The sequence below is a fragment of the Perissodus microlepis genome, chromosome 7, assembly GCF_051167445.1.
Source record: "Perissodus microlepis isolate ML-2025 ecotype Zambia chromosome 7, ASM5116744v1, whole genome shotgun sequence".
Classification (NCBI taxonomy): domain Eukaryota; kingdom Metazoa; phylum Chordata; class Actinopteri; order Cichliformes; family Cichlidae; genus Perissodus; species Perissodus microlepis.
The window spans coordinates 59,580,878-59,600,775 of record NC_140467.1 but is presented as its reverse complement, the minus strand read 5'-3'; the positions used below and the strand labels follow the sequence as shown (position 1 = coordinate 59,600,775).

Here is a 19,898-nt window from a genome sequence, read left to right as displayed (position 1 = left end):
TAAGTATATACATGGCAGAAAATGAGTCCTCTCGAACCCTAAGGTGCTTATGGTGATTAAAATCTCCACCTCAGATGTTTCCAACACTGGCTGTTTACATGTTAATCACTCATTAATAAGTCAAACTTGTGTCATTTGAATGCAAGCCGTCCTGCTGAAGCCTTCTGCTGTTATAACAGCTTTACGTCCAGGTCTTGGCGCTGCACACTGATCCAGGCTGCGTGATTAGTGATGTTTGAAGCCTGCAGATGTGATCGGCGTGCAGTGACTCAGCTTTAGAAGACATCCCTCCAGATGCAGCAGCACTGAAAGTTTTGAAATATTAAAATTCAGATGCCTTCTCACAACACGCAGAGTCTCAAGAAGAAACTTTACTTTCAATTTTTAAAGCGGCATCTGAGGTTTTGTGAAGCTTTGGCAGAGGATGAAAGAAATGCTCAGTAGCAGGAAAACGACTCAACCTCGGCTGGACAGATCAAATATAGATACGCTGCTTCCACTGTAACCATGATTATTTAATGTGCGTCCACAGTGTCTGCTCATGCTTTGAGCAACTTTACAGGGCCGCGGGAAGCAAACCACGACGAACCTCTCGGGTTAACCTACAAGCTCTTTGTCCTGCTGAAGTGTGCTTTAACCGCTCAGCTCTATTCAGCTGCCTGTGGCGGTGGAGAAGCAGCAGCAGCATTTCTGTTGCAGATTCTGCCCGAGCTGGATGGCAACACCATATAAAAATACCAGCAGGCTTCACCGATTGGCTGAGAGTTGTGAAAGAAGCCAGCAAGCGACTGTAAACACGGGCGAATCCTCGATGACAGAAACAAATAATTTTATTTGAAAAATATTTCACTGCTGATACATACAATACACTCATCATACTCATATATATTTGCATAAAGTATACTCTTAACATGATAATATTTAAAGATTTGATACATTATCGTCAGGTGGGGCAGGGAGATATCAACAAGGAGAACACTTTATTGTAGTGTGTAGAGTAGAAACACTTAAAACAGAAATAAACCCACTAGAACAGATACAGAGGGGACCTTGCCAGCTGCTGCCTGATTGGAGGAGGACGGCGGAGGCGGAGTCTGAGCCCGGCTTAAACTTAAGCGGCTGAGGTCCAAACAGCAGCTGGTGCTGCAGCTGCCACTCTCGCAGCATTCAGCCTCCTCAAATAAGGATTTCTTTTAAAAGCTGTTGCCACAGTTGGTCGATGTTAACATTGTCTGCCCACGTGGAAATAAAACAGGTGACTTGTATTAGCCCAGCTTGTGTCTCACATGTATTTTCTTTGAAAGTTAAAAACAGAAAACCCATCATGAAAAAGTATTTTCCTCAAGTGTTAGCCCCGCCCACATCAAAAGTGTTCGAAGTTTGACAGGAAGCCTTGTGTTTGTATAAGAACGTGCTGGTCACGGTGAGAAGCTGAGAAGCTATACATCAGCCCTTTAAAGACCTTTTTCATGTCATACACAAGAACACAGTTTAATTTTGTTTATGCTTTGCAAATAGAGCGATGAAGAAAACTTCTTTTGTTTCTGTGTTTTTTTATTTATTTACTTTTTTTAAATACATCTCTGGGATTTCGTCTTTCAGACTCAAATCCAGGCTTTATCTCTGCGACTCCAAACCGGAGCCTTCATAATGTATTTATAATGCAGCGCCATTAAAAAAATATTTCCAAACATCTAATTAGATTTTTTTTTGTTTCCAAAATAGATTTCAGAAAGTTAAAAGGCAAATCTGATTGTGTCTTTGCTTCTTTTGGTTTTTGTCATGTCTGCCTCTAATTTATCGGACAACACAAAGGCCCGGGGCTGTGACAGCAGAGGAGAAGAGGTCAAATTAGGGATCATCTTCATCATCGAGGGAAAAAAAGGCTACTAAAAATCTCTTGTGACCCCCAGAAACTGTTGCAGGAAGTGATTAGAGATGTTGGTGAGCTCCATCTTTGTTACAAAGTCCTCTTTGTTCACCAGCAGTTAGTAAGGTAGTTTGAATTAACAGTTGGGTGAAATGGGCAAAAAAAGACCAAATTTAAGAGTAACTGCAGTCTGGCAAGTCTGCAAATAAATTAGCTGAGAGGTTTTTTGGGGGTTTTTTCAGCTTCTTTTAGCCCCACCCAGGCTGGTTAAAAAAGGGGGTGGATCCTTCTGTGGGTGGTGTAAAGTAAAGCCCAAAGAGCCCATCCAGTCCCCTCTGCTGAGAACACAGTTCAACACACAGTTCAATCAGTGAGGGGGTGAGCAGGTGGAGACCCTGTAACCCAAGCTTATTGGTTTCTATGTTAGCAGGCTGACGCCGCGTCGCCTCCCGCATTGTCAATAAAATGGCAGTGAAGAACATTTCCTCATGGAGGAGCACTTGAACAGTCCTGGTTTGCTGTTGAGCACACCGAGTGTGCCCGCCCATACAGCTGCTGCTCCCACCGGACTCAATTAACCACCTTTCCCCCCCCATTAAAGCCTCGTTCTTTGTTCTGACAGCTGTCAGAGCTTCACTCCAGCTGTTCGCTCCTCTCCTGCGGAGCGCTCGCTGCAAACACTCAGAAGCCCACCAGAGATAAACGAGCAGGAGGCCGTCCACGAGGAGGAACAGATCTTCGCTGATGGTCTTTTTTTTTTATTATTATTCCTTTGAAAGATTCCAGCATTGTAGGTCAATCTATGCACCAAGACTGTCTTATATTCAGAGCTGGTTTCTGGGTCTCCCTGTGGGACTGTGCTGCTCGATACTCAGCGGGGATTTAGGTTCAGTGCAGTTGCACCCATGTTTATAGGCCTTGTTTTTGAAATAATGAATGATGGGAGTAGATTTACACTTTTTAGCCTTTTTGGTCCAATAGAAATCAAAACGTTTATGACAGATTGGAGATTTTCAGTTGGCTAAGCTGATTAAGGACTGAGCTTGACTCTCATGCAGCACTCTCTGGCAGCACGTCGAGCTGCAGACGCTGCTGCCGACATTCTCTCAAGGTTTGAGTCTTGGATCGGTTGGGTTTTTCCCTCCTCTTTCTTCTTTGGGGAGAAACTTAACGCAAATAAAAGATTTGGCACTTTTTTCTTTTCTTTTCTTTTCCTTTCCTTTTTTTTTTTTTTTAAATAGATGGCTTCAGTAGTTTGGACTTAAGATCACTACTGAGCACCAGTCATTTAAAAAGCTTCAGTGGTGAAAGGAAAAAGCTTAACGTTGGTTAATAAAGCATCACTTGCCAATAATGCAAAGATTTAAAACTGCAAGTGCAGCAGGCGAGCTGGGAACTCAGTAAAGATGACGCTGGAAAAATAAGATTCTGGAGTCTGCTCGAGTCTGAGTGATGCAAATTTGTCACAAATTATGAACCAAACGGACCTTCGAGGCTTTGTCATCAGTGAGTGTGAGGATCTGTGTGGATGTCTGCTCGCCTGCCTGTTCTCTGTGACCACATGGACTCATCCGTGGAGAATCTACACTACACTGCGTCCACGCCCGTCTACCTGCAGAGAGCATTTGGATTGGTATGAGGAAGAACCGCTCTGTGGTCTGAAGAGAAAGATTAAGTTCTAAAATAAGAACCAGAGTATTAAAACCACTGCAGCCACTGTCCGCTTTTACTCTGCATTTTTTGATCTTTCATGTTCATGCGCAAGAAGACAGTGGCAGCACCATCGACTACGTCGTGTTATTACTGCAGCCGTGTGGCGTTTGGTCCTTGGTAGGTGTGTGTGAGTTTAGACCCGTGGCTGTGTTTAGTCCCTCTTAAATCTATCCACGATCCCGAGGCTGTTCTAATCGCCTGCTTTATTTCACCAGCGCCTTTTAAATAGACGGGAACATGTGACGCAGGGAACCCCGACCTAACCGAGCTCCTGCACACCCGTCTCGCTTACTGCTGGGATTTTTATTATATTTGCAATGTTTCAACTTATTCCTCCTTCTTCTGTATGGGAAGCATGTCTGCATTCACTAGAAAATAACAGTAAAATAGTAAAAAGATCAGTTTGATTTATAAGCAAGGCCACACAGGCCAACCTGTTAAACCTTACTGGTCTGTTTCTCAACACACACACAGGCACACGCACAGGGATCCTCAACCCAACAACCCCCCCTCCAGCGCTTTCGCCTTTTTTTTTCTAGCTTCCTAATGCCTCTCTCAGAAGCACTGCAGGCTGTTTGAGTGAACACAGAAGGAAACTGAGAAGTTCAGTATTTCTGAGGAAACAGATGAGGATGAGCAGCTTGGAGTAAAAGTTTGCGTAAACTCTGGAAACAGCAGCTGGGCGGTGCCTTCCAAAACAATTCAGTCTTTACAAAAAAGAAGGAAGAATTTAAATACGTGAGATACACCTGGTAGTGGAATTTTGGGAATAAAGGTCCTCTGAGTATCTTCTGTTGTGTGTTCACGTCCTCGTGCTTGTACAGTATCCTACAGGGAAAACTCAGAGACAGGGGGCTCACCACCCAACACAACACCATTAAACTTCTGCCACCGTCTCAAGTGTCTTTTTTTTTGGGGGGGGGGTTCTGTCAAATTTGGGTTGATGGGGTAGAGAGTGAAGGAGCATCGACATGTCAGCACCGCCGTTGTTAGAGAAATTGTTTCTCACCGTGGCAACGTTAGAAAACCAGCACTGGAAAAATTAGCATCTTAACAGGATCTCAGCTCCACCTGCAGGGAATGACGAACCAAAAACTTGGGGGTGAAACCTAACGGCCATCCAGTCTGATGGACAACTAAAGAGAGAGGATCTCCTCTGTATCTACAGAGCGTTTTTTTTCCTTCCTTTTTTTGTTAAGATGGACATTTTTGCGGTGCCGTCATGCACACAGGTTGGAAAATGTGGCAACCAGACGTCGACCCCACGTCAGCAGCTCCGGCTCGTCCCTCCCAGCTTCCTCACAACGGCCAGGGTAGGTCGCTGAAGTCGACGGGCCCCCCGAGGCCAGCGTCCGCCTCCAGCAAGGACATAATGACAGCCATGGCCGCCTCGTCGTTGCTGGGGCTGCTGGAACCGGGCTCATCCATGATGTCTATGCTCAGGTGGGAGTTGTCACCTTTACAGAGAGCAACTTGTTAAGAAGATGACTGATGAAGAGGACATAATCATAAAATGACAGATTTACTCAGTGACTTACTCATGATGGACTGGTTGGAGTAGGGGTAGCCAACAGAGTCGGGTCCAGGGAGCATCCCCGTGCTGGGCAGCTCGGGCGTCCCTCCGTTCTGAATCTGCAGAGACGACACGAGTAAACATCAGTTCAATGTAAAAAACATTGAACTTGTTCAGTGACGCTGAGGTTCGCGGAAGCATGAACTTGTATACACATGTTAAAGTGGTACAAGCAGCATTTTTATCATTATTAAAACAGGATAAAATAATTTTGCACATTTTGCTCTTCTGGGTTTGCTTTAGGGGCATTTTTTTCAGGTTTTAGACAGACCCATGAAGTTCATGCACTATAAATACTAAGATTAGACCAGACAAGTTTGGTGTTTCAACAATGCAATTATGGCTAAAGTAGAGATGAGGACAGTTATTCTGTTAGGGTAGTGCAGGAGCTAGAGCAGTGGTGTCAAACATGAAGCCTGAGGCCCAGAGTTGGCCTCTGAAAGACTCCAGCCCACTGGATGGCTCTGAAAAATGTGAAGGAGTGCATAGATTTGAAGTTTTAACTGTTTTTACAACTTCTCCTAATGATAAAGAACCCAGGTTAATTGCCATTCACACAGCAAAGTAATTAGGTAATAGATAAACACTTAAATGACATAAAAGTTCCTGGTTTTTCCGTATTTACTATATAAAATTATGATTTTTACATTAAGTACACAGGACATTTTCTCTGAATTAACAAAAATGTAATATTTTACAATTTCAGGACCGTCTGAGCAAAGAACTACCAGAACCTTTTCTGTAATTATACACATTTATCGTGTAGTCTAAGGAGCTTCTTGAAGATGATTCACCTCTCATCCGAGAAGTGAATCATCTTCAAGAAACTCGGACTACGATGACCTGAATGACTAAGAACCATCACAGACATTTATCGTGTAGTTTCACTGATTCAGCTCACTCAGAGTCAGAGTCTGGATTTGGCCCACATTGTAAAAGGAGTCTGACATCCCTGCCCTGGAGGGTCAAACTGTTTAATTTTATCCTAAAATAAATAAATGTGCATGACAACAGAGAGATGACAATACCGAGCAAGTGATTTACAGAATTATTTTATTAGTAGTGACTTTTAAAGACACCATCTCAAAATAAAGGACATCTAAAGACTTTATTTTTCATGTTTTATTTACAGATATATGAAGATTTTTTTTTTTAATGTCCTTTTTATTTTTAATTATTTTATTTGCATTTTTTAATCACTCTCTTATATTTAAATGTTCATTTGCTATTTCACCTAGGGTTTGAGAGTAACGAAATTTCTATTCTCTGTATGTCCTGTACATGTGGCAGAATTGACAAATAAAGTTGACTTGACTTGACTGCAGGAACCCTGAGCACGTGGCCCTCACCACAGTGAACGTTCACAGAGAAGCACACAAATTAAACTGCTTTCAGGTCAATTAGGTGTGTGTGTGTTACCTTCTTGCCCCCTGGGGAGCAGGTGTCGGGTGGAGGTGTGCTGGTAATATTCAGAGGGCTGGAGCCACAGCTGGAGGGGGAGGAGCCTCGAATCCTGATAGGGAGAAACAGATAACAGCAGTGTTTCTGAATCAGATCTAGGCTGTCTCCAATCGTCTATTTCTGTATTCACACTCGCCATTTTGAATGAACTGAAAAGTACAAGTACATGAAACACAACAAGTACACCATCCAGGTATTCGTAGAGTCGATATCAAGTACCAACACGATGCTAGTGCTACAATAAGCCTATTTATTTTGTGACTACGTTAAATGCTCTCAAACACTTAAAGAAAGGTTTTTCCATTGCATGTATGCTGATCCTTTGTGGTTTCTTCTCCTAGCAACGAGTGCAGCGCTACTGACGTATCACACACTAAATAGAAGGGAACTGAACAGATTATACCTGAAACAGCTTTGTGAGTCCAGATCAAACATACTTCAGATTTAAATATCAGGTCGGTAAATCCCTCGTCATGGTTGGAGAGACTCTACGAGGTTTGCAGCTGGCAACAATAATTTGTTTTCCTGCCTCAGAACCTGCACCGGGTGGAGAATGTCTTCATGCTGCTCTCTTATGTGACATGCCAGAGCAGAACAAGGACGACTATCCTCTGTGTATTTGCTAAAGAGGCAGCCAATTATTGCCTTGTTATTTTTTTTTGTCCTAAAGGATAAAAGAAAATGTGCATGTTCACATGTACTGCATGAGTAATTACACACACACGTGTGTATGTACTGTATGTATCGCTGCATCAGGCATGAATTCATGTGGTCTGCAAATTTGACCAGTCTCAGAAGGTCAAACAGCATCTTTCCCTAAAATGCCAAAAATCTTCCAGCACACGAAAACCCCAAATAAAAAAATGTCCCTCTTCTATCAGCCTCACTGAACACAATCATTCTTCAGAACTGCCATAACAATCGGGCGATCATTTATCAGTAGAGTCTGTGGTATTTTGGCTGGGTTTCATCATTAGCCTTGAAGTTTCACAAAGCGAGGAGAGCCTGCAGCGCGAACACACTGTCCTACTTTAGACAGCACAGAACATGTGCCTATTCTCCATTTTATTGTAACCTGACATTTGAAATGATTCAGTGCAGAAAAATGAGGTAAAATCCTGCATATGGTTTGTCATATACTCACCTGCCAGTGTGTACAGCTGGCTTGTAATACCTGATAATTCATTCTCTGTGTCACCTCTATCAGCATGATCTGAGTAAGAAACTAGGCCACGGTGATTTTCCATTAGAGCACCAACGCTGGTTTTCTGCTCGACTGGTTTGAGATTGTAAAAACCACAGAAATTCTCCTATACTCACCTCTGGATCTCCATCACTTCCTCAGCAATCATGCGTCCAATCTTCCCAGCTCCCGCTCTTGTGCCGCCGGGGATACCAGGCACCGTCTGCAGCGCCCGCCTCCCCCCACCTACCAATCAGCAGCAATCAAGAGAAAAAGAATGTATGCACTGTGAAGAATAACTGTGGACATGGGCTGATGTTTTTGATAAATAAGCAGGGAGTGAAAGAATGAAGGAAGTCATTTACCCTCTGAGGTCAGGACGCTGTCCATACTCTGTGGAGAGGCAGCAGACTGAGGGTAATCTGATCCCTCCATCATAGGACACCTGAAGAAGGGGGGGGGAAAGCGCACAGGTGATGTACCCGAGTCTTCAGAGAGCCAAAATATTTTTGTTCATAGCTTAAAAACTTCCAGGTAAAGCAAATAAAATGCGTTTTCAGATACTTACGACACCACAGTGTTGGTAGACACGATGTACTCCACCTCCTTGGTCCAGGGGTTCATAAAGCTGAACCATCTGCTTCTTAACGTGATGAAGGAGCCATCTTTGATCTTGAACTTGTAACAGTTGGTGTTGATCTTCTCCCTCATCTGTAGCACTGTGGACATTTGCGATACATTCGCAGTGAGCACACTAGCATTCATTCATTCACATCTTCTCTATTAAACTCTAATAGGGATTCTAGAGGTTTCTCAGAAGGCACCTTGTCTATGACATTCTGCCAGGTGGCTGATGTCGTCCTGGTGGAAATACTCATAGAAGGAAGTTCCCAGCAGCTCCTGGGGTAGGTAGGCTAGGATGGCTGTGGCTCTGGAAGAACACACAGACACAAAGAGGATTGTTCGCTTGCAGCTGCTGGTGAGAGTCTTAATTATGGGCAACAAAGGTTTTCTAAGATAGTGAATCACCCAAAAACAGATCACTCTGTCCTGAAACCTCCTCGCTATTATATATTTTTTGCACTTAATGCACTGAGCAAGAATAAAACTTATTTAACTGAAAAGCTTTTCATCTGTACTAAAGGCCGGTTGTAACACAGCTCTAAGATAAATCAGTGTGTACTGAAACATAATGTGTTCATCTAAACAGCTAAAATTAAAAACTCAAAAATCACCACATCCTAAACAGGGGTGTATTTGACTCCATCGTGTTTGTTGCTAACAAAGGCTGTGCTAAATGACACAGCGCTGCAGGTAAAAGTCGACTATTTGTGGCTCTACTCTGACATTTTATGCACTACAAGTTATTTCGGTTTCTCTGAATCCATATTTCCTCACAGCTCTCACCCCTCCACCCTTCAGGAGGCAATTTCATATCAAACTCTCATATCAAAATTACAGTCGGTTCAATTTTTGGCCACTTTATCCTTTTATTATCTAATCTTTTGCTCTCTAAATATATCAACAAGCAGGCGGACTCTGCGGATAAGCTGAGGGAAATGCGACCTTGAAAATCATGTGAGTATGCAAGCAGCTGAACTTTACTGTCCTGTCACATAAATCAAGACGAGGTGACCTATTCGGCTCTCCCCTTTAACGCTCTTTTGCCTCTCACCTCTGGTCAACGAAGACGAACTTGCCGTCGATGGCGTGCCGGGAGACGTACTCTGTCGGCTTCACCCTGATGTCTGCCAGGCTGGGCTGGGGGACGATGTGGGGGTGCAGGCGGCCGATGGCCACCAGGCAGCTCAGGTTGCAGCCCTCGTTGTCGGGTTCATTGTCTTCGTCGAGACCCATCTTGGTAGGTGGCCAGCTCTTCAAGTAGCCTGTGCTGTGGATAGTGCAGAAGCTCTTACGGTCCGCTGTAATGAGAGTGAAGAGACACGAGAGAGAGGCGTTAAAATTAGAAATAAGCAGGGCCATCTTAGTGGGATACCGTCACCATGCTGTGGGGTATGATGGAGCATTTTTTACAGTTCACTGAACTGAATGTGATGGGATTTATTTTTGATTATGAACCCACATGTGAACAGTTTGGCTGATTGATTCAAAATCTCTTACAAAACGCTGAGGAAGCCACAGCAGTGATGCAGTTACAGCTAATTATCAAATACAAATCAAAACACTAGGCTGAACCCTTGAAGACAAATCATACGGTCGTCCCTGCAGGACTGAAGGATCACAGTTAATCAGCTAGTGCTGTGTGGACTTTGGCTTGTACCCTCTTAAAACTATTTTTGACAAATGAGCCCATCTGATTTTCAGGGCTGTTTATTTCTTGCTCTTTGCAATAAAACTACAAGATTAGAAACTACAAGAACCTCCTGCCTGGCAACTTCATCTTCAACAGCCTTTGTCCAGTATATCTGCCATCCCTCCTCTGCAAACACCCAAACCATCTGGAACACCTTTCCACTCTCTATGAAGACGCGACTACTTCTCCCATCTTCTCAACACATTTTACACAAGTAAGATACCTTCTCGTTTCACTTCTGTAGCTGTACTGAACTTCGCAGCCCCCCCCCCAGCGTAACACAGAGAAGTGTGTCTCCATGAACGTTAACTGCAAACATTTTTTAACATGAACTGTGACAATCAGCTGCATGTATGTGCAAATGTTCCTCTGATTATAAAAGACGTTTTACACTCCAGTTCCTCAATGAGCTACTAAGTAGCTCCAAACGCAGCCAGCCATGTTTTCATTTGCTCTTAGACCAGTGGAGCACACATGCTGCAATGTATTCCAGGAAAATCTTATATTGACTGATCAAAGTGCAAATGTCCCGTGCGTCACTTTCCAACGAGGAAAATTGAGCGACCGAGGCTCCGTTCGTGTCATGTTCTAAACCTTTGATTTTTAATCTTAAAAACTCGAGTCCAGGCGTGATGTTACACTGCACTCCAATGTGTTTCAGCTAATTCACCACGGCTGAAACCACCATCTGCCAAGCTGACTCAGACTGCTTTCAGCCCTGACCTGCTTGGCACACAGCTAATGAAGTGTGATATAGAGGTTGCCAGAACAGCCCAGGTGCAATTTCCAAATAAGATTCACACAAATCAGAATTTGGTCAGTTAAATGTGATTCAGCAGGTCCCAATAACTTCAAAAGTGTTGTTGTCGTTCATATATTTTTACTTGATTAATGGGCCATAACGTGTTTCTGTTCAAATTAAACTACCTCAGTGCTTTTTAATTGCAACATAACATTTTCTTGTAGTTTGTGATGTTGTTAAATGATAGTCTGGTTCTTGCTCAGAGTTCAAATTCATTTTTGGCTTTAGCTGTTTTTGTGTTAACTTTTACTGTTTGGACCAACTCTGTAGAAATGAGCCGGAGGCAGAGCGTGACACCGGCAGAACCACACTGTTTTCTGTATGATTTAATCAGCCTTACACACTGTTGTGGATCAATTTTGGCCCGCCCACTCTACTTTACAGTGTTACTTCAGTTCATTGAGATTTTTAGGCATTTGCTCAGCACAGCTGAATCTTAAGGTCCAACCACATCATTACATTCAGGGTGAGGTCTGGACTTTTACTGGCCCATTGCAACTGTTCATCAACAACAAAGCAAACCGTTAAGGTAGTTAGGCCAAAGTTCACTTTAATGAGAACGTTGTCATCTTGTGAGAATAAAAATCCATCTTCACATTTTCACTCTGTGGATCTCTTCACAATAAAAGTCCAACTGAAGTAATCGTAAGTCAGAAGAAACAGCTTGATACTTTTCTTTCCAGCCACCCAGCTGTAGATTTGCTGTTGTGCAGGGGATCGCTGTCGTGTCACACGACCCAACTTCGTCATTTCCAAGTTTTATTAAGGGGCAGACGGCCTCAGATATGACTCTAGAATACCTATGTATACAGCTGAGTTCATGATCAACTCAATGACTTAAACACAAGCCCAAACCATCACCCCTCCTTTGTTGTCCATTGAAGCCAAGCTTCACTTTGGATCAGAAGCCGTGTGGAAACTTCCTGCTAACAACAATCCCAAACAAGCCACACTTGTTCTGTTCAGTCTTTTTCTAAATATAATGTTATGAACTTTAACAGTTAACGTGTTAACTGAGGCCTGTAGAGCCGGAAATGTAGCTCCTGGGTTATTTGTAGTGCCTTCGAGCATTGCACAGTCTGACCTTGGGGTGAATTCTGGGAAGATTATAGCGTTATGTTATCACCCTCCTGAATGCTCCATAGAAGCAAACTGCACAACTTCTGCTTTTACAGAGGTAGTCATTCTTGCTCATCAGTTTATCAAGTGCATTTGATTATCAGCGCCTGGCTTCTTCTTCCACTTTAAATTATAGAAGCAGTTAATAAAGATTATAAAGATTCCGGTAAAAATCTTCTTCTGAGCAACCGCCTATCAGGAAAAAAAGGCCCTGCGCCTCAGGTTTCAGCTCCTCTCATCTACAAGTGCAGCGCATGTTGTTTGCAGATAAGCGCTCGCAGTCTCACTCAACTGAAAGCATCTTTGATTGATGCTTCATAGCGCTGACTTTCAGAGGCAGCCCTATTTTCAAAGATTATCACTCTGGTGAGATTCTTTTATGGCGTGTAAGCTTTGCTGATTAATTAAAAGGTTTTCAAATGAATAAATAAATAAAAGAATGAACTCGGTCCTCTCATCGGGTAATAGGACGCATTCATACACAGAAAACACATCATTAAAATAACTACTTAAACACAAAAGAAATACCTGAAAGATGAATAAATAATCACTGCTCCATCATTACTGTTATAGGTTCTCCACCTGAGCCCTCATGCATTACTGAAATAGGATGGATCTATTTTAGCCAGTTCTAGTATAAAAGACAAGAAAAAAGAGAACAGAAAACTATTAAATCTTTTTATGATAAAATGTATAAAACATTAATAAAATGTCTGATGGTCTTTTTTTTTTTTTTTTAAAGGCAGCTCAGGTCTTTCTCTAGAATTTGTTTTTGACAATATAGAGCGGGTAAATAAAGGTTAAATAAACACCATGCTCTCATGCCAACTGAGGTGCAATTCCTTGTTATGAAAAGGATGTGAACCTAAAAACAGAAGAACAGGAACACCAGGAAATGAGGGCTTTTGGTTTCATAAGGAGGTGATGGAGATATTTACAAAGCACTGTGTGAGATGTAAATAGAGAGGAGAGAGAAGCCGCTCCAAAGGTCTTTTAAGACACGGGATGCAAAACACTGCTGGCTTCATCGAGCTGATATAGTGGAAGCTCTCCGCAATTCAGACGTGGCTTATTTTTATGTTAATGCTCCTCACCCGTTCTGTCAGACGATGTGGGAGAAACGAGCCACAGCAGCAATACCATTTACCCTTTAGGCCTGACAGTGATGTAAAATGCTTGAAATTAGAGTTTGTTTAATACGACGATACTTTGGTAATTACAGATGCTACATCCTACATGTAGTCATGATGGTGCATCTACACCGTTAGATAATTGTTAAGGGAAAAAACACACCATGTCATTTATTGTTAGATCCTGACCAGTCCTATCTCTGTGTCAGGGGTAATTAAGTTCTTGCTGTAGTGCTGCGTGCATAAATGAGTGCATCCTTCTTTATTTAGAGATGCTTGCACATGGACCCTGCAGGTATGTCATTAACTTAGAATAAAGAGTTTTAGATGCAACTGGGAACAACAAACTAACTTCAGCGGTTACTTTTTGTCAGATCTAGACACCAATCTCCAAAAGAATAAGTGGCAACTTGACTGCACATGCTTCATAAGATTGCTGTCACAGCTTTTCACAAGGCTGTGATCAGTCCACCCATACAGAAACAGCACTGACAAGCAGAGATATCAGATTTACAGAAATGAGTGGATGTCAGAAAGGGACCAGAGAGCTGATAAGCACAGAGCTTTTTCAGGTGGTGCTCTGACAGAGAGGAAGGTTGTCAGGTTTTAATGAAGACGATGGCACGCTACCTTTTTTCTTAGAGCAGGTGGAGGGAAAGTCTTTATCTTCTACTTTGACAGACGGCCTGTTGCACTTCATCCTGCAGAAAAATGACCGCCTAGCTCCAGAACAGAGTCTAGAAGGACCGGGGGTGATGTCCGTCTTCACAGGAAGACCAGCTGCAAAAATAAAGGGAAAAAAAAAAAAAATCAGTCAACAGAAAACGACTATTCTTTCAAGCCTCAGCAATTTTAGAAAGAAGGACTTGCACACAAATAACAAAGGAAACACACATGTGGAAAATAAATCCATTTGGAGCTCTTGGTTGCATTTTCTATTCTTAGTGCCTTGAATGATGCACACTTCCCCTGTTTTACCTCCAGCTGTGTTTGCCATCGTTAAATCAACAGGCTTTTCATTTGAGAAAATGCACTCTGACTGTTTCTAGCCTTCAGTTCCCTATATGGGGTTCCTTTTCACACCATTTGGTGTGACAAATTTTAACGGCATTGACCAAACTCTTGGCTCTACAAAACAGATTACACACGTCCATTTTTGCTTACTTTTAGCATCGATGAGTCTCTCTCGTGGGGCTGTATCAGAGGACGACAGCTGCTCTTTGACCTTGGCGATGTCCTTGGGGTGAAGGTAGTCAAACAGGCTCTGACCTATCAGGTCATTCTTGAGAGGAGAGAGATTTGTGGAATTTCAAATTAGGATGGTTAGACATAGATGTTTGCTGGCTATGAATTGTCCACTTGTTTGTGTAGTAATAGTGAGTGAGCAGATTCACAGCATCCTTCTTTTGCTTTGTAAAGGAACTAACGCATGCCTGTCGCAGATCCACAGTAAAGCCTATTAAGGTGGCTTAAAAATCATCCACCATTAACAAAAAGATCCCTTCATTCCTCAGGCTGTCAGCGTACCTGGCTGTAGTTGAGAATCTTGTACACGGATTCAGAAACAAACAGGATCTTGCCACGATCGCATCCGACCACAAACAGGAAGCCATCAGCAGCCTGCATTATTAAACAGAACGTTAAAAACTGGATTAAAAGTTCATTTCTGGAGTTTTTTTTCCCCTTTGTATATTTATAAAGAGCACCTTTAATTATTTTTGATTTTTCCACTCACCCTTAGTATCAAGTGCTTCAGTTCATCATCTGAGAGGAAGGAAGGCTTGTAGTTTGCCTCCGTGTACGGGTTGGCTGCACCTGCACACAACATTAAAACACACGCAGGTCACACCTGTGACTATTCAGACTGCACCTGCACACATAAGAGCATTTTTAGAAAGCTGTATGCTCCCACTTAATCTTATTTGCTTTGAGTGCCATGAATTTATCTTCCTTTAAGAATTACACACAGTTCCATATTTGGAAATGTTTACCAAAGGATTACCAATGACCAGCTGCTGACCAGCCCCCACTGACCTTCACGTTTTTAACAGCGGTCTCCAACACGGCACAGGTAAGTACTTCACTGCATTAACATCATCCATCTTAACTATCCTGACCTGCCCGTTCCCCGATTAGGGATCAATCATCAATTATCTTCTTTATTTGTCACCTGATCAGTAAAAACCTCTCACGTTTCCCATGTTTATGAATATGTTTCGTTGTTTAATCTTTATTTAACTGGGATGGAAACCCTCAGGTCCTCAACAGCGCATATTTCACATGTTAGTACAAAAACTGATGCGAGCAAGTGTTTGAATGAGAAGACTTTTCACTTCGTTGCCTCCCCAACCCTCCCAGTTGATTCTAACCTCTGAGCGTCTTCATGTGTTGGACAGCCATCCGGAGGACTGTCAGTTTATCCAGCTTGCGGGACATGGCATTGCAGGTGGGCACCAGTGACGCCAGCTCATCGATGAAGCTGTTCATCTTGTCTCTGCGACGTTTCTCAATCTGGCTATGAGCCTCTCTGTGCAGGAGAAGACATCAGACATCAAAAAAGTGTCAATGAACAAAGTCATTTTCCACCCATCTTGCTGGCAGAAATCCACAGTAAATAATAATAAACCAGCTTGGCTGAACTTTACCTGCTCTACAAAATACAAACTCCTAAACCTGATCACAACAGGAAAGCATGATCAGGCACCTTATCCAACAGACTCCACTGTCTACGCATTCATAGTCCTGTCTAACATGATATAAATCAGCTAGCAAGACGCAAAGAAAACATAGCCTCAAGAGACATGAAGAAATCCAGTTTTTGTTGTTCTGCCGATCCTCCATGACTATAAAGTTATATCCTTCCTGCTTGTCTGCTCTCGCTTTGCACAGAAGCAGCTATAAAAGAGAATTCTTTCCATGTAAGAGAAAGACAGCTTGGCTTTAGCAATTAGGTTTGCTTTTACAGTCCCCTTCCACATAATGCTTGGATCTATACACTTCAATGTATAAAGTTTCTTATTATCAGTGTGCACAAAGATCTCTCTGTCCCCATCCACAGAGTGACATTTAATTCATGCAAGGGAGCTTAGCAGGTAAGGGGGAATGGGAGAGAGAGAAAGAAAAGGAGTGTTTATACCTGGCATTCTTAATCCTGCCCTGTTGGTCACTGAAAAGACAAACAGAGAAAGAATTAGAGAGAGAAATTAGAGAGGACTGAAGGGTTTGATTGTTAAATTAATGCGATAGCACATACTTTAAAAGGTGCAGGAAGAGGGCAAATCTGATGACTAATGCAGTACAAACATGACACATCTCTTTATCTCATATTTACAGTTAGGAAAAAGAGCAACAACAAGGAAAATGTCCACTCCACTCTACAGACACACCCAGACGATGACTTCATAGTACATACAAATGATTCCTTGACTTTCCAAAAACAATTAGGACGAGTTAAACTCGTCTAAAAAGTCAGGAGACTGACTTTATTTTGAGATAAAGCATCTCTCCAAACTCAGCATTGTCTGTGTCTTTTTTGGGTTATTTCTGCTAGTGGAAGACTTGTCTAATCCAGTGTGTGGCGAGCACTTAGTTCAGTAAAACCAAAGGGTTAAAGTAATACATCCAAAGCCCCTTAAGTTGCTATGTAACGTGACTACGTCATTCACTCTCCTTCAGGCAGCACTCCCTACTGCACCCCCAGCTGAACTGCAGACATGTCTGCACAGTAGTGAAATGGTTCTCCTCGATTGGCTTTGGTGTCACAGTGCAGTGTGCAAGAGATTTTCCCCTGGAGAGTAACATGCATTACAGCAGCTGTAGTAGTTTATGATACTTTTCCTGTGCAGCTTATTACATTCATCCAACTTTGCTTTAATTTTATGAACATTTCTGCGAAAAATTATTTTAATACACCCATCACTGCCTTTCTTTCCCTGTTAAGTGAAATTAAATTGCACTGATGACGTCCGATGCAATAAAATGATCGAACATGCAGTCCTAACATGGTGAAAAACTCTGACGTGTCAGATTTAGTCATATAGATCATGGCAAAAGTCCTCGTGCCGGAAAAATTAAACATCTTTACTAGGTGTTTATTACCCGATCGTTCTCTACTGTGCTCTAAAGGGCAAACCTTGGAATCTGTGTAATATTCAGAGCAACATGGATTTTTATTCTAGTAAGAGCTGCTGTTGTTAAAAATAACATCTCTCAATACTCTGAGCAGCATCCAGTGTAAAACCTCCATTCACCTCCTCTGTATTTATGTGGGCACTGAAACATCCAAATACAGATCTCTGAGATTCACAAATGTGAGTGTGAAAACACGAACGTTATGATTTGGCTCAATGGACCCTTTAAGTTGAAATCAACAGGGAACCCAATCGTGCCAGAAGCAGGTTATTTCAAGAGCAATAAACAGACACATCCAGCAGATTAAAGCTCTATCACCATGGCAATAATGGCACCTTACCTGCCCAGTTTATCTTTATCTGGGTCCATGTCGCTGAGAAGGAGAAAACAGGAGATATAAGTTTCAGCAAGACCACAGGAACACATTCAAATAACCAGAGCACTTCACAAAGGGTTCACTGGGTTGAGTAGGTTTGCTTTTCAGTCTGTTCAATATTTCATGGTGCAAAAGATTATGTGTGAGGGTTCAGTGGCATTTCAGGCTGATTAATTGAGTTTGCTAGATCTACTAACATTGAGTCATGTTTGAACTTACTCAAATGAGAAGCCATCAATTCTGCAAAGAAACACAAATTTATTAATCAATTTTTTGTCACTGAATGATTCAGATCATTATGTTTTGTTTTAAACAACGTGTAAAGTGTTAACAACATTGGCTAACAGTGTTTAAGGACACAAATGTTATGAATATTGTAGCACACCTGCAGTAATTAATGCAAAAGACTTTGTGTCTCCATAATCAGACATGGTTAATAAGACCAGAAACACTCTGAGTGTATCTAGTCATTTCACTTTATCACTTCTTCCCATAATTCTCAGTCTGTATATTTTTCCCCTCTGCTGGTACCACTGCTGGTAAGTCAAGCGGTAGTAGCAAATATGTTTATATTACCAATAAAGTGAGCATTTGAGCTTCTCTTTCTTCCTTGTCTACTTACTGGTAGTCGGTGGTGCTGCCTTTCCTTTTGCGGGTGTAGTCCATGCCAGGCGTGCTGATGGAACTGGAGATGAGGTCAGTGGAGCTGGGGGACATGAAGTCGGTCATTGTAGACGAGATGTCCATCCTTTGGTCTGCCATCAGGTCATCTGCATGGCACAATGAGACACTGAGCTTAAAAACAGACATATCTCTGTGTGCGCGGATTTAAGGCCTTTATACACAGAGTGTCACGAAAAATAAATAAATAAATAACAATAAAATTTAATTTAAAAAACCCAAGATTCCATTCTCCATTCTTTTGTTGGTCTGTTTTTTTTTTGTTTTGTTTTTTTTGTTTTTTTTAGGTACGAACTGGTTGTGTAAAGCGTATACACACTGAAAGCAGTCTGTTTTTGTGAAAAATGCACTGCAAAAGTTGGTGTTTTTCCTTCATTTATTTGTCACTGTATTTGTGGCTTTACCCATTACCCACCAAATTTAAAAAAAAATACTACATACACATTTTTAGTAACCATTTTTATTTCACCGGCTGCTGAAGCTACATAATCTTAAGACAAACTGGCAACCTAGTAAACCACACTGCCAAACCAGAATAACAACAGTTGACGACTTTCTTTGTTGTGACTCTTTCTGGGTGACTCTGCAGTGGTTATCAAGCCGCCTGCCTGCACAGGGCTCCAGATGAGAGGATGAGTGACTTCTGTGCCACTGCTGACTGAGATCACAACACTCTGCGTGGTTGGAATAATTACATTTGCCCCAAACGAGTTGGTGGCTGTGTGAGTCTATAACTCATATTCATAGCAAAGAGTAAAACAAAAGCTCCCACTCCTGTATGAGACATCATTGCGGCTATATAAAGCTCTTGCAGTTTGACCAAGTAAATGTTATTTTATTCACTTATTTATTTTTTAAATTGAAGGACAAATGCACATGTTTAAAGGGGACCTATATATTGTTTTATTGGTGTAAAGATTCTTAAACCACAGTCTGTTGTTGTAGACAGCAAACCAGATGGATGTCGTCTCTGGCACACATTTCAAAAATCCAAAAGGACTATCCAGCAGTTTCAAATACAGCACAATAAACCAGCAACTGCCATCATTGCCAGATTAGTTCAACAGCAAAACAAACGTATCAGCTACTGTTTTGACAATGTAGCACAATTACATGAATAACCGAGCTGACGCTAATCTGACACGTAAATGTATTAACCAGGGGGCGTTAAACAAGCTGCTCAGAGGACAGAACTGGCCAGCAAAAACATCCAATATGGTTCCCTGGATGGCACTGCAAAGTGTGAAAATTTCACCTCATTAATATCTGGAATTGTTCATTAAATGTAAATCATGGCGAGGTAACGTCAGCGCAACAGCACTGACAAACGCTGAGAAATTGCTTCAATCGTAGGAGGAAAAAAATTTTTATTCATAGACGACAGCAGGTAATTATGAAACAGGTTTGCTGCCTTAAAGATGTTTTCTGTGGTTCGTGAACTAAATTTTTTAATATTTTTAAGACAGGTCTAGTTTACTAATAGAAAATGAAGGGATCCTACGGCCCTGCATTCATACACAAACACATTCTTGCTAAATGACAGCT

The 19,898-nt window shown here is 42.0% G+C and overlaps 1 protein-coding gene across 2 annotated transcripts in view; it reads right to left on the bottom strand.

The window, feature by feature from the left end:
- Nucleotides 1-812: 812 nt before the first annotated feature.
- Nucleotides 813-19,898, bottom strand: part of LOC146384357 (basic helix-loop-helix ARNT-like protein 1) — a 30,907-nt gene continuing 11,821 nt past the window's right edge. For both annotated transcript variants that reach the window (XM_084936314.1, XM_084936315.1), the window contains exons 4-20: nucleotides 18,295-18,442; nucleotides 17,892-17,912; nucleotides 17,637-17,669; nucleotides 16,302-16,331; nucleotides 15,535-15,692; nucleotides 14,901-14,980; nucleotides 14,693-14,785; nucleotides 14,330-14,447; nucleotides 13,796-13,945; nucleotides 9,476-9,722; nucleotides 8,625-8,731; nucleotides 8,369-8,519; nucleotides 8,166-8,245; nucleotides 7,938-8,046; nucleotides 6,576-6,669; nucleotides 5,122-5,215; nucleotides 813-5,040 (exon numbers count right to left, since the gene is read on the bottom strand). In XM_084936314.1, the coding sequence (XP_084792440.1) occupies nucleotides 4,883-5,040; nucleotides 5,122-5,215; nucleotides 6,576-6,669; nucleotides 7,938-8,046; nucleotides 8,166-8,245; nucleotides 8,369-8,519; nucleotides 8,625-8,731; nucleotides 9,476-9,722; nucleotides 13,796-13,945; nucleotides 14,330-14,447; nucleotides 14,693-14,785; nucleotides 14,901-14,980; nucleotides 15,535-15,692; nucleotides 16,302-16,331; nucleotides 17,637-17,669; nucleotides 17,892-17,912; nucleotides 18,295-18,442 (1,871 nt within the window). In that variant the 3' untranslated portion in view covers nucleotides 813-4,882. The remainder of the gene's footprint in view (nucleotides 5,041-5,121; nucleotides 5,216-6,575; nucleotides 6,670-7,937; nucleotides 8,047-8,165; nucleotides 8,246-8,368; nucleotides 8,520-8,624; nucleotides 8,732-9,475; nucleotides 9,723-13,795; nucleotides 13,946-14,329; nucleotides 14,448-14,692; nucleotides 14,786-14,900; nucleotides 14,981-15,534; nucleotides 15,693-16,301; nucleotides 16,332-17,636; nucleotides 17,670-17,891; nucleotides 17,913-18,294; nucleotides 18,443-19,898) is intronic.